General features: G+C 42.8%; 1 protein-coding gene and 1 non-coding gene across 2 annotated transcripts in view; one reads left to right on the forward strand and one right to left on the reverse strand.

Moving 5' to 3' along the window:
• The window catches only part of ninj1 (ninjurin 1), a 37,544-nt gene extending 18,528 nt beyond the window's left edge, over positions 1 to 19,016 (forward strand). The window contains exon 3 of the mRNA XM_061932850.2: positions 14,444 to 19,016. Within this exon, the coding sequence (XP_061788834.2) occupies positions 14,444 to 14,586 (143 nt within the window). The 3' untranslated portion in view covers positions 14,587 to 19,016. The remainder of the gene's footprint in view (positions 1 to 14,443) is intronic.
• On the reverse strand, positions 18,920 to 19,047 carry LOC133578442 (U6atac minor spliceosomal RNA). Its single transcript, XR_009811863.1, has one exon. It is a non-coding gene; the product is annotated as a U6atac minor spliceosomal RNA (small nuclear RNA).
• Positions 19,048 to 20,811: the final 1,764 nt, after the last annotated feature.

Here is a 20,811-nt window from a genome sequence, read left to right on the forward strand (position 1 = left end):
AGCAATGGATGTCGAGTGGGTCTGACATAATATTGTGAGAGTCCAGTCCATAGTGGATCCAACATAATAGTAAGAGTCCAGTCCATAGTGGGGCCAGCAGGACACCATCCCGAGCGGAGACGGGTCAGCAGCGTAGAGATGTTCCCAGCCGATGCACAGGCGAGCGGTCCACCCCGGGTCCCGACTCTGGACAGCCAGCACTTCATCCATGGCCACCGGACCTGTGCCCCCCCCCCTCAAGGAAAAGGGGAGCAGAGGAGAAAAGAAAAGAAACGGCAGATCAACTGGTCCAACAGGGGGGCTATTTAAAGGCTAGAGTATACAAATGAGTTTTAAGATGGGACTTAAATGCTTCTACTGAGGTAGCATCTCTAATTGTTACCGGGAGGGCATTCCAGAGTACTGGAGCCCGAATAGAAAACGCTCTATAGCCCGCAGACTTTTTTTGGGCTCTGGGAATCACTAATAAGCCGGAGTTCTTTGAACGCAGATTTCTTGCCGGGACATATGGTACAATACAATCGACAAGATAGGACGGAGCTAGACCGTGTAGTATTTTATACGTAAGTAGTAAAACCTTAAAGTCACTTCTTAAGTGCACAGGAAGCCAGTGCAGGTGAGCCAGTATAGGCGTAATATGATCAAACTTTCTTGTTCTTGTCAAAAGTCTAGCAGCCGCATTTTGTACCAACTGTAATTTTTTAATGCTAGACATAGGGAGACCCGAAAATAATACGTTACAGTAGTCGAGACGAGACGTAACGAACGCATGAATAATGATCTCAGCGTCGCTAGTGGATAAAATAGAACGAATTTTAGCGATATTACGGAGATGAAAGAAGGCCGTTTTAGTAACACTCTTAATGTGTGATTCAAACGAGAGAGTTGGGTCGAAGATAATACCCAGATTCTTTACTGATTCGCCTTGTGTAATTGTTTGGTTGTCAAATGTTAAGGTGGTATTATTAAATAAATGTCGGTGTTTAGCAGGACCGATAATCAGCATTTCCGTTTTCTTGGCGTTGAGTTGCAAGAAGTTAGCGGACATCCAATGTTTAATTTCATTAAGACACGCCTCCAGCTGACTACAATCCGGCGTGTTGGTCAGCCTTAGGGGCATGTAGAGTTGGGTGTCATCAGCATAACAGTGAAAGCTAACACCGTATTTGCGTATGATGTCGCCTAGCGGCAGCATGTAAATACTAAAGAGTGCAGGGCCAAGAACCGAACCCTGAGGAACTCCGCACGTTACCTTAACATAGTCAGAGGTCACATTATTATGGGAGACGCATTGCATCCTGTCAGTAAGATAAGAGTTAAACCACGACAAGGCTAAGTCTGACATACCAATACGTGTTTTGATACGCTCTAATAAAATATTATGATCGACGGTATCGAAAGCAGCGCTAAGATCAAGAAGCAGCAACATAGACGACGCATCAGAATCCATCGTCAGCAGTAGATCATTAGTCATTTTTGCGAGGGCTGTCTCCGTAGAGTGATTTGCCCTGAAACCGGATTGAAAAGGTTCACAGAGATTGTTAGACACTAAGTGTTCATTTAGCTGCTGTGCGACAATTTTTTCGAGGATTTTCGAAATAAAGGGAAGGTGGGACACCGGTCGGTAGTTTACCATGAGGTCAGGATCAAGGTTAGGTCTTTTGAGGAGAGGATGAATAACCGCTTTCTTGAATGCTAGGGGAACAGTGCCAGAGGAAAGTGATAAGTTTATAATATTTAGCACTGATGGACCTAATAATACAAAAAGCTCCTTGATAAGTTTCCCAGGAAGTGGGTCAAGTAAACATGTTGTTTGTTTTATCCCACTTACACGCTGTAATAGTTCCTCTAATGTTATTTCATCAAAAAGAGAGAGACTATTTTGTATTGCAGTACAACAAAGCTAGTATGTTCATGCAATGAATGCTTAGCATGACAGGGCAAACTATATTTTCAACAAATCAAACCTATGTGGATATGAGTAGTGTCAGTGCCTATTTCATTCTCAATATGCTGATATGCTGAGGAAATGGCTTCCAACATTAGCATGGCTGTCATCGTGGCAATGTGAAAGGTATGGAGACAGACAAATCACATGATAAAATAATTCCTCATTCGTGTTTGCATATTGTGGACTACATGTACCAAGTTATATGGCAATCTGAAACGTTTGAAACAGTAGCCTATGAGCAGACCTTGGTAAAATGTCTCCTCTTTAGTTTTGGACGTACATTAGGCTGCTAAGCATGCTCTGCTTATTTTCACCAGTATAACCATTGCTAGCGTTGGTTGTAGTTTGTTTTATTCTTCGTTTTCTGATAGTACTGACAATAACCATATGATTGCCATTTGTTATGATATTGTACACAGGCATGACGTACTTCTTCCTGAAAATAGCCTAATTTATGTGTAAAATGTTAGCTTGTCTATTCAGCTATTATTGTCCCAGCACTTCAACTCCTAGTGAGAGGCAGTGGAAGTTTGAAGTTCCTTGGAGTAGCCCTGTCCATCGAGCTGGATTCGGCTGCGTATCTGGCAACCTCAGTCAGGGAGGGGACTACAGAATTTTGACCGTGATTGCAGTACCATTTCTGGCCACACTATTACATATGGCTCCTTTAAATGTGCTTTAAAGTACTTATACGCACATTGAAATATGTGGACCATGTTATTTGTTTTAAATAAATAAAATGAATAAACACATTGTTAGAAAAAAACACTATTTAAAAAATAAATACAATAAGTAAACAGCCACACAATGTACTTTCTTGGCAGAAGAAATATGTTATATATAACATTGTTCTGGCTACTTAAAGAGGAACTGCACTTTTTGGGGGAAATTTTGCCTATCATTCACAATCCTTATGTAAGACAAACACACACAGGTATTGTTTTTTTTAATGCTTTTTTTATCCATTCTAACTCGTAAATAAATGCAAGCAAAAAGTCTGCTTACAATGGAGCCTATGGAAATGCTCTATCCATCCATCCATTTTCTACCGCTTAATCCCTTCGGGGTCGCGGGGGGCGCTGGAGCCTATCTCAGCTACAATCGGGCGGAAGGGGCGTACACCCTAACAAGTCGCCACCTCATCACAGGGCCAACACAGATAGACAGACAACATTCGCACACTAGGGCCAATTTAGTGTTGCCAATCAACCTATCCCCAGGTGCATGTTTTTGGAGGTGGGAGGAAGCCGGAGTACCCGGAGGGAACCCACGCAGTCACGGGGAGAACATGTAAACTCCACACAGAAAGATCCCGAGCCCGGGATTGAACCCAGGACTGCTCAGGACCTTCGTATTGTGAGGCAGACCCACTAACCCCTCTTCCACCGTGCTGCCCAAAAAAACAACTCTATTCCTCCTTTAAAGCACTTTAACAACATCCAAACACCTCCATCATGGTTTTATATATACGCTGCAAGTATACAGGTAAAAGCCAGTAAATTAGAATATTTTGAAAAACTTGATTTATTTCAGTACCGTATTTTCCGCACAATAAGGCGCACCGGATTATTAGCCGCACCTTCTATGAATTACATATTTCATAATTTTGTCCACCAATAAGCCGCCCCGGACTATAAGCCGCGCCTACGCTGCGCTAAAGTGAAGGTCAAAAAAACGCTGCGCTAAAGTGAATGTCAAAAAAACAGTCAGATAGTTCAGTCAAACTTTAATAATATATTGAAAACCAGCGTTCTAACAACTCTGTCCCAAAATGTACGCAAATGTGCAATCACAAACATAGTAAAATTCAAAATGGTGTAGAGCAATAGTAACATAATGTTGCTCGAACGTTAATGTCACAACACACAAAATAAACATAGCGCTCACCTTCTGAAGTTATTCTTCATTCGTAAATCCTTCGAATTCTTCGTCTTCGGTGTCCGAATTGAAAAGTTGCGCAAGCGTGGTATCCAAAATGGCCGGTTCCGTCTCGTAGAAGTCATCGGGAGTCAGTGTCGCTGTTGTTCTGTGAATCCTGCCTTCCGGAAAGCTCGGACCACAGTTGTGACCGAAATATCTGCCCAGGCATTTACGATCCACTGGCAAATGTTGGCGTATGTCGTCCGAGGCTGTCTGCCCGTCTTAGTGAAGGTGTGTTCGCCTTCGGAGCTGTGTGAAAAAAGCCACCCGGCCTCTTCGCGTAAACTTCCCTTAACCACTCGCTCATCTTTTCTTCATCCATCCATCCCTTCGAGTTAGCTTTTATGATGACGCCGGCTGGAAAGGTCTCTTTTGGCAAGGTCTTCCTTTTGAATATCACCATGGGTGGAAGTTAGCATGGCAAGCTAGAACCACAGTGAAGGATGACTTCTCATTCCCTGTGGTGCGAATATTCACCGTACGTGCTCCCGTTCCACAGTGCGGTTCACAGGAATATCAGCTGTGAAATACGGTAGTAATCCGTGTGCGGATGGAGAGATTGCGTCTTTTTATGAACCGGATCGCTTAGTAGGAGCCATTTTGTGGTCTTTACAGATGTAAACAGGAAATGAAACGTACGGTGATATCCGCGCGTTTTTTCTTCTTCTTCCGGGGGCGGGTGGTAGCTTACAGTAGAAGAAGAAGCGCTTCCTGTTCTATGGGGGCGGGTGCTTTCCTTGGCGGTTGCTTGCGTAGAAGAAGAAGCGCTTCCTGTTCTACCGGGAAAAAAGATGGCGGCTGTTTACCGAAGTTGCGAGATCGAAACTTTATGAAAATGAATCGTAATAAAGCGCACCGGGTTATAAGGCGCACTGTCAGCTTTTGAGAAAAATTGTGGTTTTTAGGTGCGCCTTATAGTGCGGAAAATACGGTAATTGCATTCAAAAGGTGTAACTTGTACATTATATTTATTCATTGCACACAGACTGATGCATTCAAATGTTTATTTCATTTAATTTTGATGATTTGAAGTGGCAACAAATGAAAATCCAAAATTCCGTGTGTCACAAAATTAGAATATTACTTAAGGCTAATACAAAAAAGGGATTTTTAGAAATGTTGGCCAACTGAAAAGTATGAAAATGAAAAATATGAGCATGTACAATACTCAATACTTGGTTGGAGCTCCTTTTGCCTCAATTACTGCGTTAATGCGGCGTGGCATGGAGTCGATGAGTTTCTGGCACTGCTCAGGTGTTATGAGAGCCCAGGTTGCTCTGATAGTGGCCTTCAACTCTTCTGCGTTTTTGGGTCTGGCATTCTGCATCTTCCTTTTCACAATACCCCACAGATTTTCTATGGGGCTAAGGTCAGGGGAGTTGGCGGGCCAATTTAGAACAGAAATACCATGGTCGGTAAACCAGGCACGGGTAGATTTTGCGCTGTGTGCAGGCGCCAAGTCCTGTTGGAACTTGAAATTTCCATCTCCATAGAGCAGGTCAGCAGCAGGAAGCATGAAGTGCTCTAAAACTTGCTGGTAGACGGCTGCGTTGACCCTGGATCTCAGGAAACAGAGTGGACCGACACCAGCAGATGACATGGCACCCCAAACTATCACCCAACCATGCAAATTTTGCATTTCCTTTGGAAATCGAGGTCCCAGAGTCTGGAGGAAGACAGGAGAGGCACAGGATCCACGTTGCCTGAAGTCTAGTGTAAAGTTTCCACCATCAGTGATGGTTTGGGGTGCCATGTCATCTGCTGGTGTCGGTCCACTCTGTTTCCTGCGATCCAGGGTCAACGCAGCCGTCTACCAGCAAGTTTTAGAGCACTTCATGCTTCCTGCTGCTGACCTGCTCTATGGAGATGGAGATTTCAAGTTCCAACAGGACTTGGCGCCTGCACACAGCGCAAAATCTACCCGTGCCTGGTTTACGGACCATGGTATTTCTGTTCTAAATTGGCCCGCCAACTCCCCTGACCTTAGCCCCATAGAAAATCTGTGGGGTATTGTGAAAAGGAAGATGCAGAATGCCAGACCCAAAAACGCAGAAGAGTTGAAGGCCACTATCAGAGCAACCTGGGCTCTCATAACACCTGAGCAGTGCCAGAAACTCATCGACTCCATGCCACGCCGCATTAACGCAGTAATTGAGGCAAAAGGAGCTCCAACCAAGTATTGAGTATTGTACATGCTCATATTTTTCATTTTCATACTTTTCAGTTGGCCAACATTTCTAAAAATCCCTTTTTTGTATTAGCCTTAAGTAATATTCTAATTTTGTGACACAAGGAATTTTGGATTTTCATTTGTTGCCACTTCAAATCATCAAAATTAAATGAAATAAACATTTGAATGCATCAGTCTGTGTGCAATGAATAAATATAATGTACAAGTTACAGCTTTTGAATGCAATTACTGAAATAAATCAAGTTTTTCAAAATATTCTAATTTACTGGCTTTTACCTGTATATGTAATGTAGTAACAGGCGCAATCATAACAACATGTACGTATTTTGATCATTTTTACGCATTAATTTGACTAACGTTTGCTTTTTCCTTCCAACAACATCACTGGTTATTACTCACTGCAGACTTCTTGAGAGCCAACAAGCATAATAAAACATCACTTACTGTACAATGTCAGCTGTCAATAGGATGCCGGCTGCTGGGATGTTGATATATTCCCATTCAGGTAAAGAATGACTCATAATCCTTGCGAAGGGTTAAAAAAAGGGTGGGTGCAAGCCAGCATCTTTTATGTCTTATTCGCCATTTCAGGGTCTAAATTGGCTGTTAAACTTGATGTCCACATCATTTTACTATCAAGGTGAGAGGCATAATTTATAATCTGGAATACACTTTTACGAGCTGCGGGGCGAGAAAGCAGCTCACCAGCTGATGATTCAGCAGCAGAAGGAAGTTGCCTCTCTCGGATCAATGCGCCGTTAAATGTAGGTCCTTAATGTTCGCGCTTATAATAACAAAATCAAGATATTTGGTTAATATTCAGGTGACGACATGTAAATGGAGTATTGTTGGCGCTTTTTGAATGGTTATTTAACGGCAACATTCCATCAAAGTGCAGTTCCTCTTTAAGAGCCATATGATTTTTATTTGAGAGTATAATGTTTATTTTCTATGTTTTAATTTGTAAAAGTTTGTGTTTTTTTTAATGATTTTGAAAAAATGTGTTGGGTGCGTCACGTCCGGTTTATTTGACATCTGTTATGACCTGGCCTGACGATGCACTCCCCAAACTTCAGGACTGCTTCCAACACACAGACTGGGACCTCTTCCAACAACAGGAGCTGGAGACAGCCACAGGAACGGTGCTGGACTACATAAAGTTCTGCATCGGGAATGTGACTGTGGAAAAAACCATCCGGGTTTACCCCAACAAGAAACCCTGGATGACCAGCCAGGTCCGCACACTCCTCAGGGCCCGCGACACAGCCTTCAGGTCAGGGGACAGGGCACTGTACAGTGTTGCTAGAGCCGACCTGAAGAGAGGGATTAAAAAAGCAAAGGCGGACCACAGGAGGTGCATAGAGTCCCATCTGTCCAGCAAAAACTCACGGGAGGTGTGGCGGGGCATTCATGACATCACGAACTTCAGAGGCTGCAATATGACAACTGCGGATCAGAGTGCGACACTGGCAGAGGAGCTTAACTGTTTCTTTGCCCGTTTCGAAACCCCCCAGCGACACTCATCTGCTCCAGCCCTGCCCCCGCCCCCACCGGGCTCCGGCGCCACTCCACTCACTGTACAGGAGCACAGTGTCAGACGAGTGCTCCTGGCTGTGAACCCCAGGAAGGCTACCGGACCAGACGGAGTACCTGGAAAGGTGCTCAGGACGTGCGCCCACCAGCTCGCTCCCCCCCTCACCAGGATCTTCAACCTCTCCCTGGCTCAGGCAGTCATCCCATCCTGCCTGAAGTCATCTACAATAATCCCGGTGCCGAAGAAGTCTCCCATCACCAGCCTGAATGATTACCGACCAGTGGCCCTCACTCCGGTAATCATGAAGTGCTTCGAGCGACTTGTTCTCCAGCACATCAAGGACCATATCCCTCCAGACTTCGACCCCCACCAGTTCGCATACCGGGCGAACAGGTCCACAGAGGACGCCATCGCTGTTGCTCTCCACTCTGCTCTGAACCACCTGGAGCAGCAGCAGAGCTACGTCCGGATGCTCTCTGTGGACTATAGCTCTGCCTTCAATACAATAATCCCGGACAGACTCTGCAATAAACTGGACACTCTTGGCCTCCCCCCTCTCACAAACGCCTGGATAAGGGACTTCCTAACGGACCGACCCCAGAATGTGAGACTTGGCCCGCACCTCTCATCCTCCCGCACGCTGAGCATCGGCTCCCCACAGGGCTGTGTGCTGAGCCCCCTCCTCTACTGCCTTTACACCCATGACTGCAGTCCGGCCCACAGTGACAACCTTACCGTCAAGTTCGCCGACGATACCACAGTGGTCGGGCTCAACTCCAGGGGTGACGAGGCTGCCTACAGAGAGGAGGTCCTGAAGCTGACGGCCTGGTCTTCGGAGAACAACCTCGCTCTCAACACCAGCAAGACCAGAGAGATCATCGTCGACTTCAGGAGGAGCAGCACCGACCCTGCCCCCCTCTACATCAACGGCGAGCGTGTAGAGAGGGTCCACACCTTCAGGTACCTTGGAGTCCACATCTCTAATGACTTCTCCTGGACAGTCAACACCACATCAATCATCAAGAAGGCTCAGCAGCGGCTACACTTCCTTAGAGTCCTCGGGAAGTACAACCTGAAGCCTGACCTGCTGCTGACCTTCTACCGCTCGTCCATCGAGAGCCTGCTGACCTACTGTATTACGGTATGGTACGGCAGCTGCACTGCAGCAGACAGGGAGAGTCTGCAAAGAGTGGTCAAGACGGCTCAGAAGATCATCGGCCGCCCTCTCCCCTCTCTGACGGACATCTACACCTCCCGCTGCCTCAACAGAGCCAGTGCCATCATCAAGGACAGCACCCACCCTGGCTCTGACCTGTTCCACCTGCTGCCCTCTGGGAAGCGCTACAGGTGCATTAAAACCAAAACAAACAGGCTAAAGAACAGCTTCTTCCCCAGGGCCATAACCATCCTGAACGGACTGCCCCATTGTCCCTCATAACTGCCTTCTCTTCGGTGCAATAACCCATTCCACCAACCACCCTGTTTTTGTTTTGTTTTTTCATGTATATATTACATTTTTTACATTTTTATATATTTGCACATTGTTTTTCTAGCATGCACACATCGCACTGTATGGAATGGCCTCAATCTCGTTACCTTGCGTAATGACAATAAAGCTGATTCTGATTCTGATCACCCAAATTCACTTCCTGTTGTCATATTGCTTTGAGTATCGATCGATCTCTTTGTCTAAGACAGTGGTTCTTAACCTTGTTTGAAGTACCGAACCCCACCAGTTTCATACGCGCTTTCACCGAACCCTTCTTTAGTGAAAAATAAAATGTTTTCTTTTTTTTCAAATTCAAGACAAAGTTATATGTTTTTGGTAACACTTTAGTATGGGGAACATATTCTAAGTAACAGACTTAATATAGAGTTATTTGGACACTTAGGGGAACATATTCTAAGTAACAAAGACTTAATTGAGAGTTATTTGGTTAGTGTTAGGGTTAGGGTTAGGGTTAGAGGGCTAGGGTTATAATAAGGCCATGCCGAATAAGGCGTTAATAAGTACTTAATAATGACTAGTTAAGAGCCAATATGTTACTAATTTGCATGTTAATAAGCAACTAATTAATGGTGAATATGTTCCCCATACTAAAGTGTTACCATGTTTTATTACTGGTGCTCAAAATGAACCGTGCATGAACATCACCTTGCTCAAACAACAAAACCCACACAGTGCATAAACTCACAACAAATTACACACCTACACAGTCTGACTTCTGCTGTTGCCGTTTCCGTAATACGCCGATATGGAGAAGCTTTTATTTACACGATGAGTCGGGTGTGTCTTGACCTGCGCCGAACCCCTGAGCCCGAACCCCTAGGGTTTGATCGAACCCTGGTTAAGAACCACTGGTCTAAGAGAATACAGCCTGTAGGCTAACAATTGAATATGGTGAATGGGTTATACTTGTATAGCACTTTTCTACTTTCAAGGTACTCAATGCGCTTTGACACTATTTCCACATTCACCCATTCACACACTGATGGCGGGAGCTGTCATGCAAGGCCCTAACCACGATCCATCAGGAGCAAGGGTGAAGTGTCTTGCTAAAGGACACAAATGACGTGACTAGGATGGCAGAAGCTGGGATCAAACCTGGAACCCTCAAGTTGCTGGCATGGCCGCTCTATCACCCGAGCCACGCCGTCCCCATGTATCACAATCTCTTAGTTGCTCGGGCAGTAATGTGTTTGTATACATTTAGATTGGGGAATGTCCTTTTTTAATAGAGAAAGACGTTATCGTCTCTTGTTTTCATGCTAGCATTTTAGCGAGCAAGTGCTAGCTTCTTCCTCCAGGAAATGAGTAGTGTCACTGGTCCTTGAGTTATCAGTGTTATCGATCACAGTTTTACGATTATTTTCATTTACAATGGCTGTACTAACCGTGGGAAGTTTTATCATTATATCGTTTATCATTACATCCCTCATCTGGAATAATCCAAATGAAAGAAAATGTATATTGAAAGTAATTTTTTCATATAGGAAATATATTATAATAAATTACTTAAATGAACGGCATAAAAAAAACGCCAGCAGACACCAAAACCCATCAAATTTTAATGTGTTTTAATCAGCTCATGAAGTCATCCATTAGCTATAAAATGATATAGCTGATTAAAGGAAATGCTATTTTCAGTCCAAATATGTTGACACACATGTAGGATGAAGGATTCTCTGTCCATCTGTCTCGCAGAACAGTTTCATGCTTGATAAGTCACATGATAAATAATGGCTCATTATATTTGCACCCCCTCCTCCCAGTATTGTGGCCGTTCTGATGATCAGCATATATTCATGAAGACAGACACAATTTGCACATGTTTTGAAATAATACAATTATAAGTATTATTATCTTTGTAAAGGCATACATTTTTGACATAGCTCATGATATTGTACAGAGGTGTACCTAATGATGTGACTGCGGAAAGACAGGGCCCCTCAGACAGCTGGACAAAAAGTGTCCTTATCTTATCTAAACAGTGTTTCCCCGTTGTGTAAGCGTCCTAAATCTAGAGAAAGAAAGTCAGTGGTCTGAAACGCCTCTCTGAGTAAAAACCATCAGTTAGTTTGTGTAAATCGTAAATAAAAACAGAATACAATGATTTGCTAAACCTTTTCAATTGAATAGACTGCAAAGATAAAATATTAAACGTTCGAACTGGTAAACTTTGTTGTTTTTTGCAAATATTAGCTCATTTGGAATTTGATGACTGCAACATGTTTCAAAAAACTGGCACAAGTGGCAAAAAAGACTAAGAAAGTTGAGGAATGCTCATCAAACACTTATTTGGAACATCCCACAGGTGAACAGGCAAATTGGGAACAGGTGGGTGCCATGATTGGGTATAAAAGTAGATTCCATGAAATGCTCAGTCATTCACAAACAAGGATGGGGCGAGGGTCACCACTTTGTCAACAAATGATAAATGGCTTATACTTGTATAGCGCTTTTCTACCTTCAAGGTACTCAAAGCGCTTTGACACTATTTCCACATTCACCCATTCACACACACATTCACACACTGATGGCGGAGCTGCCATGCAAGGCCCTAACCACGACCCATCAGGAGCAAGGGTGAAGTGTCTTGCTCAAGGACACAACGGACATGACGAGGTTGGTAGAAGGTGGGGATTGAACCAGGAACCCTCAGGTTGCTGGCACGGCCAGTCTCCCAACTGCGCCACACCGTCCCAAATGCATGAGAAAATTGTTTAAGAACAGTTTAAGAACAACATTTCTCAACGAGCTGTTGCAAGGAATTTAGGGATTTCACCATCTACGGTCCGTAATATCCTCAAAAGTTTCAGAGAATCTGGAAAAATCACTGCACGTAAGGGGCAAGGCCCAAAACCAAATTGAATGCCCATGACCTTCGATCCCTCAGGCAGTACTGCATCAAAAAGCGACATCAGTGTGTAAAGGATATCACCACATGGGCTCAGGAACACTTCAGAAAACCACTATCAGTAACTACAGTTTGTCGCTACATTTGTAAGTGTAAGTTAAAACTCTACTATGCAAAGCGAACGCAATTTATCAACAACACCCAGAAACGCCGCCGGCTACGCTGGGCCCGAGCTCATCTAAGATGGACTGATGCAAAGTGGAAAAGTGTTCTGTGGTCTGACGAGTCCACATTTCAAATTGTTTTTGGAAACTGTGGACGTTGTGTCCTACGGACCAAAGAGAGAAGCCAGCATCTGTCATGGTATGGGGGTGTATTAGTGCCCAAGACATGGGTAACTTACACATCTGTGAAGGCGCCATTAATGCTGAAAGGGACATACAGGTTTTGGAGCAACATGTGTTGCCATCCAAGCAACGTTACCATGGACGCCCCTGCTTATTTCAACAAGACAATGCCAAGCCACGTGTTACAACAGCGTGGCTTTGTAGTAAAATAATGCGGATACTAGACTGGCCTGCCTGTAGTCCAGACCTGTCTCCCATTGAAAATGTGTGGCGCATTATGAAGCCTAAAATACCACAACGGAGACCCTCGGACTGTTAAACAACTTAAGCTGTACATCAAGCAAGAATGGGAAAGAATTCCACCTGAAAGGCTTCAAAAATGTGTCTCCTCAGTTCCCAAACGTTTACTGAGTGTTGTTAAAAGGAAAGGCCATGTAACACAGTGGTAAAAATGCCCGTGTGCCAACTTTTTTGCAATGTGTTGCTGCCATTAAATTCTAAGTTAATGATTATTTGCAAAAAACAACAAGTTTCTCAGTTTCAACATTAAATATCTTGTCTTTGCAGTCTGTTCAATTGAATATAAGTTGAAAAGGATTTGCAAATCATTGTATTCTGTTTTTATTTACCATTTACACAACGTGCCTACTTCACTGGTTTTGGGTTTTGTATTTGTGGCACTAACTAGGGCATGGGTGTCAAATTGGCCCGCCGTGTAATTTCACTTGGCTCTTGAGGCGATATCAAATTAACACTAGAGCTGGCCCGCCGATTATTCACCGCTAATTCTCATACTTGCCAACCCTCCCGGGTGTATTTTGTAGCGTCCCGGAAGAGTTAGTGCTGCAAAGGGTTCTGGGTATTTGTTCTGTTGTGTTTATGTTGTATTACGGTGCGGATGTTCTCCCGAAATGTGTTTGTCATTCTTGTTTGTTGTGGATTCACAGTGTGGCGTATATTTCTAACAGTGTTAAAGTTGTTTATACGGCCACCCTCAGTGTAACCTGTATCGCTGTTGATCAAGTATGCATTGCATTCACGTGTGTGCGTACAGAAGCCGCACGTATCTTGTGTCTGGGCCGGCACGTTGTTAGAATGGATGAAAAGCAGACGTGACGACAGCTCGTAGAGGACGTTAAAGGCAGTGCTGTGGTCCGGGTGGACTACGAAATATAATGACTGATGAACACCTTGGTTCGATAATGAAGGTTGCCTCAGCTCAAAGCCTGAGCCCCGACATTAATGAACTAGCATCCCAGAAAAGATGGCAGGTATCTGGCCTGGGCACATCAGATTAGATCAGTGTGTTGCAAACTGAGCAGTTTAAAGTCCTGAATGGTTGGTTTATTCATTGTTATTTTATTTTCAAATGTATTAGCCTGTGGAAAAAGTTAATGTTGATATTTACCTCAGAAGGCTGCAAATAGAAAAGAGGCATTCCATTTTTATTTAAATTGTATTTGATATGCCATTGATATTTTTTTCATTATTATTATTATTATTATTTGAAACTCGATTTTGCATGTCACTATAAAGTTATATAAGCCTTGCTTGTTCAATATTCAATGCAAAACTTGTTTGGGTCCCTATTAAAAGGTTAATTTGTTCAACCTTGACCCGCGGCTTTGTTCAGTTTTAAATTTTGGCCCACTCTGTATTTGAGTTTGACACCCCTGCTCTAGAGAAACATCTAACTTGTATTAAAAACAAGTATGCCAAAAAAGTGTGAAAAGCAAAACAAACGTGATGGAAATAAGAGTTAATTTAACTGTTTTTGTTTTTTAAATGTCACAAGATTTCCGATGCTTCCAGAAGGACCCGCTGCTCGTTGAGAAGAGCATGTCAGACTCTAAAAGTGTCCAAATAGGCAAGAAAAAGTCACCTTTTGGAAGAAGTGTAGACTAGACGGGTCTGATTGGTGTGTTGTGGAAGAGTACTCTGGGTTACCCAGCATGCCTTGCGGGGTATAGATGGTGGTGCTGGTGTCGTCATTGTGGTGACATTGTATCACAACTCAGTTGTTTGCACAAGTAAATACACTGTCAGTGAAACTGAAAGTCAACAAATATATCAGCAAAATAGCGTCGGTCTAGCCTCCCCTAGTGGACACATTTATACATGCTCTGTTCCACTCTCTTACAGTCAAGTGGAACCTGAACGACCAGCGCATGCACAGCAGGCTGAACATCATGGAGAACGCCACCACCGCCTTCGTGTTCGTCATCGTGGTGGTCAACGTCTTCATCACGGCCTTCGGCGTGCAGCGGCCCAACACCAGCCAGTGACCTCTGAACTCTTTGCTCACGGGGGTGAGATAGTCCCTCGCCCCGCAAACAAAGCGGACTAAATACACGAGCGGTTGCTGGAATTTGACCTCGCTGGCCCGAGCAGAGCAAACGTACTTCAAGGATCACACGTCTTCCTCTCTAGCGGCGGTCAGTATGGTTTTTCTTTTTTAACCTTTTGATGCTCATTTCATGCTCAGGTGACTGTTCCGCAACAACTGCCTTCTTTATCGTACACATGTGCAGTAAAAACTCTTCTTATTGTTTATCACAAGCCAGTAAATCAACAGCTTTGGTTCTTATTGGCCAAATACAGTGGAACCCGCTTATATCGACTATAAAGTGCCTGCTTAAGTCAACATACATGGTGAACAGCTTTTGTGTGAGGTTATTATTATCATCATTATTATTATTAATATTACTTTGAAAAACTGGTTTATTTGTGTTCTCTGTCATGGCCTGAGGGGTCTGTATCGCTTTTTCCTTGCACTTAGCGACATTGAGTAGGGTGGCAGAAACAAAATACTACAAATGTGCTGACTTGCTTTACGGCAGGGGTGTCAAAGTCAATGAATGATCTATGGCCCCCGGGATGATATTTGATTAGCAGGCCACAGCCGCCTGCTGCTGTTTTGCACGCACCAATACTCCATCAATGTTGGCGCCAGGAATTTTAACAATGGGGTCCCAGGGACCCCATCAAGTCATAAAAATGGGGTCCCACAGTAACTTTTTGGGGTCCCACTTTTTTGTAAGTGTTTTGAAAACAAATGATAAATATGCATTATCCTGTTATATCTTACATTCTATATTGTGTTTTGGAAAAAAGTTGTGCTAAACGTTAATTACTTTAAAAAAAAAAATACAAAAGAAAACACATTTTTATGCATATGTAAATGTATTCAGTTATAAACATTCATTCACTTTCTTCTTTCCTTAATGGATCTAAACTTTACCACTGCCGGTATTTTTTTCTATATTTTTATTGTAATATTTTCAGAATGTTGTTTGTTCTATTTTTTTCCTGGCGAACGTCTGCGTGCCGCCAGAAAACAAGAAGAACGCCTACCTGCAATTGCTGCTATCATGGCCGAAGCTCCAAAACAACCAAAGAAACAAAAAGTTTTGTCTTAGGAGACAAAAAAGGAAAAACGGAATGAAAAGTCAGGATCAACATTGCCCCGGCTTTTACTCGCTGGCGGGAGCTCAAAGATCAGGAATTTCAGACCGATGCTGCCTCGGCTCTGTTCCTGCTGGACTAGTGACTTTCAATGCTCAAATCAAAAAAAATAATGATAATTTTAGCAATCAGAAATGTGCGAAGTAGCTATAAATACCCACCAGTGTGATAGTTTCACTAATACTTCCTTCACAAAAAATGTCCCGCTGGTGTTGGGACCGGCATCTGCTCCGATTCTTGGTAGTAGCGTCATGTTTGAAGAGCAATCCAAGATCATTTCTTGATAGTGTCTGCTATAACATCAGCATAGCCATTAGAGACGTAATATTAGTGTCAATATCATGGTGGACATCATGTCAGTATGACTCTATATGGGAAGGGAAATGTGGTCTTCTTCTGGCAAAACACGACCGCTTTGGTCCACTGGTGGTGCCAAAATCTACCAAAACCGTAAGTTCCTAAATAGGGCTTTAAAATGTGCACGTGGTGACTTCCTGTTCAGTGCAAATTAAGCTTCAAAATAAAGCATGAACCTGAATTCTACCACAACTAACAAAATGCACCCATTCAATTTTAGTACGGCTATAAAATGATTAACTCGGGGGAAAAAACATCTGATTAATCACACTTGAATAATGGTGATTAAGCTCAGTTACTTACATAATTGAAATTAAATTTAAAAAGAGCCTAAGATTTTTGACACAAATGCAGTTTTATTACCAGAATGTTGCAGTAACTTTTAAAAAAATGTCTTGCTTAAATGCACGTCATATATTTGTTCAAAATAAATTGAATGATTAATTTGCATTTATACGTGATTAATGCGATATTTTTGGTGATTACCGTAATCACAAGCGTTAACTTGAACACTTTTAACTTATTTAGGCGGAAGTCATCGGGCGAGATAAGCGGGTTGCATTGTAAACAATTCAACAAAACACTTTTTTGAAAAGCAACAACCAAAAGTTGAATAAAAAGTTAAAATAAAAATATGCTTTGTCACCTTTAACGCAAAGCTGACAGGCAGGCTGTTTTTTTTCTTGAAATATTTGTAGTTTCTTACTTTTAACATATTATTTACATGGGTTTGAACCCTTTGATGCATAATGTCCACAACAGTGTATTTAATAGCTGCCCCTCCTTCATGCACGAGACTTTAATGTCAAAAATCTGACAAACTTTTCGAACATGTTGAAAAGAGAAACTGGAAATGGTGACGTATCATGTAGTAATTGTGTGCATGTTGGAAATGAACTCCAACTCAACTCAACTCAACAGTGGACACTGTTGTGTCTTGCAATAATAACACACTGCCACCCATTGGTCAGCTGTTACACGTGCAAAATAAAAACCCTCCAAAACAAGATGGACGACAGAGAAGTTAAGAAGGGGGGAGGACGATCTTTTCCACTCCTTCTATTCCAGGACACTTTGCAAGTATCAAATATGCAGACATCAACTAAAGAGTAATATCATTTTATTTTTTAATAAATTATGTTTCCACTAATATATATATATATATATGTTCACTGCCATGTTTAATATTATTGCACTTTGTGGTTTTTGAAAGTACTTCAGCAACTTTTTGGCTGCATTACATGAATTTATGTTATTAGAATGTACATTTAGCCTTCAGTAGAAAGAGGCAATTCAATAAATGTATTGTTGAAGTCAAGAGGATCGATGTTTTTGCAATACGTTGAAATATTTGAACACACTGTTAAAGGTCATTAAAAAGACATTGTGTTTTGTTGCATGTAATAAAACATGTTGTCCACCCTTGTGAACATTTGACCATCTTTTTTTTTAATTAAGTGTATCTACTGTAAGTTTTTATGCCTCTGACGTAGGGTATGATAATTCATGCATCACAGGGTTTTATATTAAAATGATTTTGAATCTCCCCTGCTGTGAAGTTTGGACACCTGTAAACTATGAAGTCATGAGTATTACATCAAACGCCATCCATGCAGGTTTTGCCTTATGGCAAACTAAAGAACAACAAATGCACTTTGCCTTTCTCTTCACAAAGCTTGATCAACATTTTAAGCATCTTCCCAGTTACATGATTTCTTCTGTACTATGCAACCACTACTGTACATTTGTGTTACGTGTCTTCTGTTCAACCACTTGGATTATTTGCTTACTTTTTTATAAGGATTCATATCTCTTTGGGATTTCTACTATATGACATATTCCACACTGTGACAACTGTTTTAAATTAAAATACAATCCAAACATCAGATGAGTGTTGTGATTATGTTTATTGTTATAATATAGCACTTTGAATTGCCCTGTGAACAAATTGTGCTCTAGAAATAAACTTGCCTTGCCTAAAGGCACTTTGTCTATATTGAAGGCTTCTTTACATCACAGAGCAAGGAAAATTCAGGCACAGGAAGATTAAATATGAACACATAACTGCACAATAAGAAGAAATACATGAAATCAACTTGTTCCTAAGGCACCGTGTCTTCATGATGTACCGTACATGCTCCAATTAACAGCTAGCAGTTAACAACTATACAGTTTGCACAGATTCACATGCATTTAAGTATTGTGAATGGTTAGCATTCAGCATATGTATTTAGCTCTGCTTGTGCTTTAAAATGTTGGTATTTAATTTAAGTAGATTTATAAACAATTACACCATGACGTCAGCTGCACTATGCGAACACCATTATTGTTCTTTAAGTTGTTATATTCAAATAAAGTTGATTTAAATGTTTTGTCTTCATGGTAGAATTGATCACGCATCCTCTTTGTAGTTTCAGTAAATAAACATTAAAGCGCTATAGTTGGAGCATTTATGGTAGTACACATGTTTTGTCATAAGGCCCTTGAATTAGATTACTTTCAAACTGACTGATATTACAACAAAAAATACACATAAATATATCGTTTGCAAAAGGCACCAAAGCGTGGACAAATGCGAAAATAGGCCTGCTTTAGGATAGAAAGGTTTCTCAACAACAAGGGTGCAATTTATAAACGTTTAAAAATATAATCATTTTGGTTTAGATTGTGTGGACTAAATATGTGCAAAAAATCTGACAGAAGCTCTCAATTCTGTATGTTAAATAGCAATATGTTTTCCTCAAGAAGTAGAGCGCATAAGCAGAGAAAACTAAAAGTATTGAAGAATAATAATGTTAAAAAACTTGGTTAGAGATGCCACGAAGTAGGTGGCAATGCCTTAACCATATATGTGTTGCAGGCCACAGGGGCCATTTCCATCCTTGTCAAGGGGAGTGCTAACCTTCTCTCCTTTCATACAACACGTCATTACTTAAGCGAATACTAGCGTATTTATAATGGTATTCCCGGGGTGCATCTTTACTTACGGTGTCCCCATTTGGCTTAGTTTATTTTCTATAATAAATGTTACGACATTGTTGATTATCTGATTACATTAAATCGTTAAATTGGTGTAGGCGTAGTATTCAAAATGTTATGTCGGCATTTTACGACATTTTTTAAGCATCGAGGTGTTACCCATAAGGCACTGCGCGACAGACACAGAAATGATTGGCTGCTGTGGCAGTCACGTGACTACATGAGTCACCACACGTTTCTTCTTGAGTAAAATGTTTACTCTGAAGCGGTGGCATAGACCCGGAAATGGTTAGCTCCTGCAGTCACGAGTCACAAACTAGTTGCTTTTAAAGTCAAAACATACAGTCTGTTTGATCAAATTGTATCTTTCTATAAAACGGAGCAATTTTTAAGGACGTTATATGGCGCTTTTACGCTGCCTTTTACAGACTGGCTTTGTGCAAGTACTCTATTCACACCACACGAGGGCGACATTTTCCAAATTCTTAATTAAAAACGTTTAGTTGCAATATTGAGTCCGAGTGGACCATGTTCCGCACCTCTATTGTCGAGGCGGCTGATTGGAGCTGTGGCCGCAAGGTAGTTGGTGCCTGTCGTGGCGGTAATCCTAGAACCCGTTGGTGGACACCGGCGGTGAGGGATGCCGTCAAGCTGAAGAAGGAGTCCTATCGGGTTCTTTTGGCTCATGGGACTCCTGAGGCAGCGGACAGGTACCGACAGGCCAAGCGGTGTGCGGCTTCAGCGGTCGCGGAGGCAAAAACTCGGACATGGGAGGAGTTCGGGGAAGCCATGGAAAACGACTTCCGGACGGCTTCGAAGCGATTCTGGACCACCATCCACCGCCTCAGGAAGGGGAAGCAGTGCACTACCAACACCGTGTATGGTGCGGATGGTGTTCTGCTGACCTCGACTGCGGAAGTTGTGGATCGGTGGAGGGAATACTTCGAAGACCTCCTCAATCCCACCAACACGTCTTCCTATGAGGAAGCAGTGCCTGAGGAATCTGTGGTGGGCTCTCCTATTTCTGGGGCTGAGGTTGCTGAGGTAGTTAAAAAGCTCCTCGGTGGCAAGGCCCCGGGGGTGGATGAGATCCGCCCGGAGTTCCTTAAGGCTCTGGATGCTGTAGGGCTGTCTTGGTTGACAAGACTCTGCAGCATCGCGTGGACATCGGGGGCAGTACCTCTGGATTGGCAGACCGGGGTGGTGGTTCCTCTCTTTAAAAAGGGGAACCGGAGGGTGTGTTCTAACTATCGTGGGATCACACTCCTCAGCCTTCCCGGTAAGGTCTATTCAGGTGTACTGGAGAGGAGGCTACGCCGGATAGTCGAACCTCGGATTCAGGAGGAACAGTGTGGTTTTCGTCCTGGTCGTGGAACTGTGGACCAGCTCTATACTCTCGGCAGGGTCCTTGAGGGTGCATGGGAGTTTGCCCAACCAGTCTACATGTGCTTTGTGGACTTGGAGAAGGCATTCGACCGTGTCCCTCGGGAAGTCCTGTGGGGAGTGCTCAGAGAGTATGGGGTTTCGGACTGTCTGATTGTGGCGGTCCGCTCCCTGTATGATCAGTGTCAGAGCTTGGTTCGCATTGCCGGCAGTAAGTCGGACACGTTTCCGGTGAGGGTTGGACTCCGCCAAGGCTGCCCTTTGTCACCGATTCTGTTCATAACTTTTATGGACAGAATTTCTAGGCGCAGTCAAGGCGTTGAGGG

This window comes from Nerophis lumbriciformis, linkage group LG38, assembly GCF_033978685.3.
Source record: "Nerophis lumbriciformis linkage group LG38, RoL_Nlum_v2.1, whole genome shotgun sequence".
Classification (NCBI taxonomy): Eukaryota; Metazoa; Chordata; class Actinopteri; order Syngnathiformes; family Syngnathidae; genus Nerophis; species Nerophis lumbriciformis.